We start from the raw sequence: 7067 nt of genomic DNA, 5'->3' as shown, positions 1-7067 counted from the left end.
CATTGACCATCAACGTCCTACAGACACCTTCTCCAGCCCATCCCACCACCAAGATGGGACCATGAGGACCCCATGGATGGGCAATCCCCTCCCCACCAATGCTCTGGGGCTTGTTGCTGTCGTTGGAGGACACCAAGGTGGGTTTGGTCCCCTCCATGGGGGTGCAAAGAGCTGTGGGTGACCCCAAACTGGACAGTAGATGTGCCTCATGGTGGGGTCCACAGGTCCGATGTAGTGGGCTCAACAGGTCTACCCCATGGTGGAGTCAATGGGTCAACCCCATGGTAGGGCCAACAGGTCTACCTCAGCTCTTTGTGTCTACCCCATGGTGGAGTCAATGGGTCAGCCCCATTAGGGCCAACAGGTCTACCCCAAAGCCTGCGCTCGATCTTCTGGCCCTGTGAACCTCGGGACACCTGGGGCCACCTCTTGCCCTTGTCCAGCAGTAGAAGACGTGGTGCAAAGCCACGTCCAACAGCTCTTTATTCATCCAGCAACATCTCCACAGGGTCCTCATGCTCGAGCCCTGCCTGCTCCTCACCCAGCGCTCGGACCGGCCGGCTCTGGGGACCTTCCTCGTGGAAGAGGACCAGGAAGAGAAGCTCTGGGGCGGCTCCGTCCCATGGCCAGGGTGGGGCTGGGCTGGGAGCTCTCAGTTCCTTCTCATGGTCTCCTGAAGCCACCGCGTGTACTTGCAGAGGTTGACGTAGACTCCGGGTTTCTTGGGGTCTCCGCAGACACCAGGACCCCAAGAGACGATCCCTTGGAGGCGCCCGTCGCACATGAGAGGTCCCCCGGAGTCACCCTGATGGGGTAGGAGATGGGTGCCAAGGAGGACAATGGGGCTCATGGCAAAGCTTCCCCCCCCCCCCCCCCCCCCCCGCAAGATCATGGCCCATTTGGGGGTCCACCTTCCATCTCCAGCCCCAAATGCCAGCCAATGGGAGCTTCTCCCATCCTAGGACCTCCTGCAAAGGTCCACCAATGCCCATGGACCCACCTGGCAGGAGTCGGCCCGGCTCCGGGATTCACCAGCGCAAACCATGTTGGCGGTGATGGAGTCGGGGTAGATGCGCTGGCATTGGTCCTGTGGGATGATGGTCACCTTGGTGCAATGGAGGTCCTCAGGGAAGGTGACTGTGGGTGATGGAGTGCGTGAGGTCGCCCATGTTGGAGATGTGGACCACAGCATCCAACCCAGACCCAACTTGGACCTCATTGGAGCACCCATGGGTGGTACCCAACAGGAGCTCCAAAGCTTCTTGGGGTCCTCACTGGCCACCCAAGTTGGGTGATGGAGGAGATGGGGTCACCCACGATGGAGATATGGACCACAGCATCCAACCCAGGCCCAACTTGGACCTCACTGGAGCTCATCAACTCTCTTGGTGGCACCCAATCGCTTCTTGGTGTCCTCACCATGGTCAAAGATGGCCAAACTTCACCCAACCTTTCCCCATGTCCCCATGGGGATGTGACCCGCATCAAGAGGTCCCCAGTCCACCCCCTATACATGGGTCACCAGGCTTCCTACCTTCCGGGCTGGTGGTGGACCCCCATCCTGAGATCTGACAGGTCTTGCCCGGCACTGGACAATGGGTGGCCAACGGCAAGGGCTTCACCTGCTTGTTGATGTGGATGGGGAGGTGGAACTTGATGAGCATCAGGTCCCCGTCCTTGTTGGTCTCGTTGTACCACGGGTACCTGAAGACCATGGCCGAGCGTCTCCTCTGCTCGGGGCCACTCGAGTCCTTGTGCCTCCGGCCACCCAACCGCACGTTGATGAAGCTGATGGAGCCCAAAGCATCGGGGTCGGACACAGGTGACCACGGAGCCCCACCAGGAGCAGAGCCATGGACCCACAGAAGAAGCCAAAGCAGAGCTAAGCTTCACCATAACGAAGCCTCCTGAGATGCCACCAACCTCTCCCGGCCCCCCCAAAGCAGGACCCCTAAGGTGCCACCGAAAGCCCACCTTAGTTGGCCTCAACCCATAGAGACCAAAGGCAGCGGGTTCCTACCCTGGGACATGGCAATGGGCGGCCGTCAGCACCCAGCTCCTGTCCACCAGCGTCCCACCGCAGATGAAGCGGTCTCCTTTGAAGAGGGCAGCTTGCCAGGGCAGGTCACAGGAGGTGCCCTCGATCACCCATAGGACGTTCCTTGAGGCTATGGGGACAATGGGAGGGGACGGGGGGGGGGGGGGGGGGGGGACCGGGACCTCCTGTGACCACTGGGACCGCTCATGGTGGCCCCAGCTCCGTGTCTCCAACCTTCTGGATAAGGAGGTGAATGAGGGGTGGAAGAGGGACACATTGGGAGGGCCGTGGGGTCAATGGGGATCCATGGGGTCAGTGGGGGTCAATGGGGGTGGAGGTCCATGGGGTCAATGGGGACAATGGGGGGAGGCCCATAGGGTGGATGGGGGTCCATGGGGACAGTGGCGGGAGGTCCGTGGGGTCAATGGGGGTGCTCCATAGGGTGGATGGAGGCCCACAGGGTCAATGGGGGCCAATGAGGCCAGTGGGGGTCCATGGGGACAATGGAGGGAGGTCCATAGGGTGGATGGGGGTCCATAGGGACAATGGGGGGTGGTCCATAGGGTGGATGGGGGTCCATGGGGACAATGGGGGTCCATAAGGACCTATGGGTCCCAGGTCATCCCCTACCTGTGGCTTCCAGTGCCAGGAGCATCAGGAGCAGGATCTTCATGCCGGAGCACTGGGAGCTGACGGGGAGATGGTGGGATTGGGATGGGGACATGGACCTCTGGGGACAGGGAGGGAGGGATGAGGAGGGGGAGCAGGGAAGGGAAAAGTGAGGTGGGAAAAGGAGGGAAAAAGAGGGAAAAGAAGGGGGAAAGAAGGGGAAAACAAGGAAAAAGAAGGGAAAGAAGAAGGGGAAAAAAGGAAAAAGAAAGGGAAAATGAAATAAAGAAGGGAAAAAAGAGGAAAAAAGGAAATAAAGAAGAGAAAAAGGGAAAAAGAAGGAAAAAAGAAGGGGAAAAAAGGAAAAAGAAAGGGAAAATGAAATAAAGAAGGGAAAAAAGAGGAAAAAAGGAAATAAAGAAGAGAAAAAGGGAAAAAGAAGGAAAAAAGAAGGGGAAAAAAGGAAGGGAGGTAGAGAAAAGGGGGAAGGACTGGAAAGGGGGATGGGAAAAGGAAGGCTGGGAAAAAAGGGGGGGTTGGGAAAAGGAGGAAGGAAAAAGGGATGGGGAAAGGGGGATGGGAACAGGAGAGGTGGGAATGGATGGGAAGAGGGAAAAGGGGGAAGGGAAAAGGGAACAGGAGGGGTGGGAATGGGGCTGGGAATGGGCCCCGTGTCCCTACCGGGGCGGGAGCGGCTCCTCCCGGGCGGATGCGGCCGCGTCTGCTCCTGGCACCGCTCGTCCGGGGCCTTTTATGTGGGGCTGGAGCAGGAAGAGGCTCCTCCGCCCGCGCCCCATCCCGGAACCTTCCTCTGGCAGCCAGGAAGCGCCCGGGAGGGGCTCCAGGCCACGGGAATGGGGATCCGCAATGGGATCGGGTCCTCAATGTGGGTCCGTGGTGGTTCCAGGCCACGGGAATGGGGATCCGCAATGGGATCGGGTCCTCAATGTGGGTCCGTGGTGGTTCCAGGCCACGGGAATGGGGATCCGCAATGGGATCGGGTCCTCAATGTGGGTCCGTGGTGGTTCCAGGCCACGGGAATGGGGATCCGCAATGGGATCGGGTCCTCAATGTGGGTCCGTGATGGTTCCAGGCCACGGGAATGGGGATCCGCAATGGGATCGGGTCCTCAATGTGGGTCCGTGGTGGTTCCAGGCCACGGGAATGGGGATGCGCAATGGGATCGGGTCCTCAATGTGGGTCCGTGGTGGTTCCAGGCCACGGGAATGGGGATCCGCAATGGGATCGGGTCCTCAATGTGGGTCCGTGGTGGTTCCAGGCCACGGGAATGGGGATCCACAATGGGATCGGGTCCTCAATGTGGGTCCGTGGTGGTTCCAGGCCACGGGAATGGGGATCCGCAATGGGATCGGGTCCTCAATGTGGGTCCGTGGTGGTTCCAGGCCACGGGAATGGGGATCCGCAATGGGATCGGGTCCTCAGTGTGGGTCCGTGGTGGTTCCAGGCCATGGGAATGGGTGAAGATGGTCAATGAGTGCATCTCCAACGGGATCTCATCCCAAATGTGGGATCATTGGATACCAGCCTGTGGTTGAGAAGGTTCTAAGTCACATCTCGGATGGTCCTTGTGGAAGAGGATGGAGATGGCCACCGTGGTCCTTCTGGATGAGGATGGAGATGGCCACCATGGTCCTTATGGATGAGGATGGAGATGGCCACCGTGGTCCTTCTGGATGAGGATGGAGATGGCCACCATGGTCCTTATGGATGAGGATGGAGATGGCCACCGTGGTCCTTATTGATGAGGATGGAGATGGCCACCGTGGTCCTTATGGATGAGGATGGAGATGGCCACCGTGGTCCTTCTGGATGAGGATGGAGATGGCCACCATGGTCCTTATGGATGAGGATGGAGATGGCCACCGTGGTCCTTATTGATGAGGATGGAGATGGCCACTGTGGTCCTTATGGATGAGGATGGAGATGGCCACCGTGGTCCTTATGGATGAGGATGGAGATGGCCACCGTGGTCCTTCTGGATGAGGATGGAGATGGCCACCGTGGTCCTTATTGATGAGGATGGAGATGGCCACCGTGGTCCTTATTGATGAGGATGGAGATGGCCACCGTGGTCCTTATGGATGAGGATGGAGATGGCCACCGTGGTCCTTCTGGATGAGGATGGAGATGGCCACCATGGTCCTTATGGATGAGGACGGAGATGGCCACCATGGTCCTTCTGGATGAGGATGGAGATGGCCACCGTGGTCCTTATGGATGAGGATGGAGATGGCCACCGTGGTCCTTATGGATGAGGATGGAGATGGCCACCGTGGTCCTTATTGATGAGGATGGAGATGGCCACCGTGGTCCTTATTGATGAGGATGGAGATGGCCACCATGGTCCTTATTGATGAGGATGGAGATGGCCACCATGGTCCTTATGGATGAGGATGGAGATGGCCACCGTGGTCCTTATTGATGAGGATGGAGATGGCCACCATAGTCCTTATGGATGAGGATGGAGATGGCCACCGTGGTCCTTATTGATGAGGATGGAGATGGCCACCATAGTCCTTATGGATGAGGATGGAGATGGCCACCATAGTCCTTATGGATGAGGATGGAGATGGCCACCGTGGTCCTTATTGATGAGGATGGAGATGGCCACCATGGTCCTTATGGATGAGGATGGAGATGGCCACCGTGGTCCTTATTGATGAGGATGGAGATGGCCACCATAGTCCTTATGGATGAGGATGGAGATGGCCACCATTGGGTCCCCTTTGGTCCTTGTAGAAGAGGAGGAGAAGGAGCTACACCCACAACGCATCCTCGTGCCCATCACCGCGACCTCCCAGTCCCTCCCAGTCCCTCCCAGTCCCTCCCAGTCCAACCCTAGAAGCCCCTTGAAGGCTCCTCCCAGGACCTCCAGGGCAAGGAGCGGGTCCATCCAGTTCCCAGCCAATCCCAGTTGAGCCCCAACAGCCGCCACCGGCTTGAACTGGCCTGAACTGGCTTGAACTGGCTTGAACTGGGCTGAACTGGGCTGGGCTGGGGCTGACTCAGCTCCTTCTGCCTCGCCCCGGACTCGCAGCAGCCAATCGGGTGGCGGCTCCTCTCGCCTCGTCCAACCAGGTGGCGGCTCCTCTCGCCTCGTCCAATCAGGTGGCGGCTCCTGAAGAGCTCCCCCGGGGGGGTTAGTTGGGCGAGCTCATTAAGCTCATTAAGCAACTGGGAGGAACACACAGGTCTGAACTGGGCCCAGTTCAGTTCATCCCCCCCTATGGATTGAATGGGTGGGATGGGGGGGGCTGGGATCAATAGGGAGAGTCCCAATCACCCCCAGTTACCCCCAGTTCCTTCCCAGTTACCCCCAGTGTCCCCCAATTGCTCCCAGTGGCTCAGAGCGGGTTTAGTGGGGCCCCAGTAAGCTGTAGGGGGGAGTAACTGGGATGAACTGGGGGTTCTCAGGGTCCTAGCGCCCCCCATAAGGTCCCCATGGTGCCCGCAGGGTCCTAGCGCCCCCCATAAGGTCCCAATGGTGCCCGCAGGGTCCTAGCGCCCCCCATAAGGTCCCCATGGTGCCCGCAGGGTCCTAGCGCCCCCCATAAGGTCCCAATGGTGCCCGCAGGGTCCTAGCGCCCCCCATAAGGTCCCCATGGTGCCCGCAGGGTCCTAGTGCCCCCCATAAGGTCCCAATGGTGCCCGCAGGGTCCTAGCGCCCCCCATAAGGTCCCCATGGTGCCCGCAGGGTCCTAGCGCCCCCCATAAGGTCCCAATGGTGCCCGCAGGGTCCTAGCGCCCCCCATAAGGTCCCAATGGTGCCCGCAGGGTCCTAGCGCCCCCCATAAGGTCCCCATGGTGCCCGCAGGGTCCTAGCGCCCCCCATAAGGTCCCAATGGTGCCCGCAGGGTCCTAGCGCCCCCCATAAGGTCCCAATGGTGCCCGCAGGGTCCTAGCGCCCCCCATAAGGTCCCAATGGTGCCCGCAGGGTCCTAGCGCCCCCCATAAGGTCCCAATGGTGCCCGCAGGGTCCTAGCGCCCCCCATAAGGTCCCCATGGTGCCCACGGGGTCCTAGCGCCCTCCATAAGGTCCCAATGGTGCCCGCAGGGTCCTAGCGCCCCCCATAAGGTCCCAATGGTGCCCGCAGGGTCCTAGCGCCCCCCATAAGGTCCCCATGGTGCCCGCAGGGTCCTAGTGCCCCCCATAAGGTCCCAATGGTGCCCGCAGGGTCCTAGCGCCCCCCATAAGGTCCCCATGGTGCCCGCAGGGTCCTAGCGCCCCCCATAAGGTCCCAATGGTGCCCGCAGGGTCCTAGCGCCCCCCATAAGGTCCCAATGGTGCCCGCAGGGTCCTAGCGCCCCCCATAAGGTCCCAATGGTGCCCGCAGGGTCCTAGCGCCCCCCATAAGGCCCCAATGGTGCCCGCAGGGTCCTAGCGCCCCCCATAAGGTCC

At 60.1% G+C, this 7067-nt stretch overlaps 1 protein-coding gene across 1 annotated transcript; it reads right to left on the bottom strand.

Annotated features, from left to right (window-relative positions):
• Window positions 1-652: 652 nt before the first annotated feature.
• Window positions 653-3518, bottom strand: LOC308231259 (kallikrein-7-like; the record flags this gene model as incomplete). The annotated part of the gene is made up of 5 exons (XM_080636443.1): window positions 2669-3518; window positions 2021-2168; window positions 1535-1788; window positions 1001-1137; window positions 653-805 (listed from the first exon to the last, which is right to left on the bottom strand). Exons 1-5 carry the CDS (start codon window positions 2760-2762, stop codon window positions 653-655), a joined length of 786 nt encoding a protein of 261 aa, XP_080492569.1. The 5' UTR covers window positions 2763-3518.
• Between the last annotated feature and the right edge of the window lie 3549 nt (window positions 3519-7067).

Source organism: Psittacula echo (assembly GCF_963264785.1).
Source record: "Psittacula echo genome assembly, chromosome: 33".
Lineage (NCBI taxonomy): Eukaryota > Metazoa > Chordata > Aves > Psittaciformes > Psittacidae > Psittacula > Psittacula echo.
Note: the sequence above shows the minus strand (reverse complement) of the source record. Positions and strands in the feature narration are given on the sequence as shown.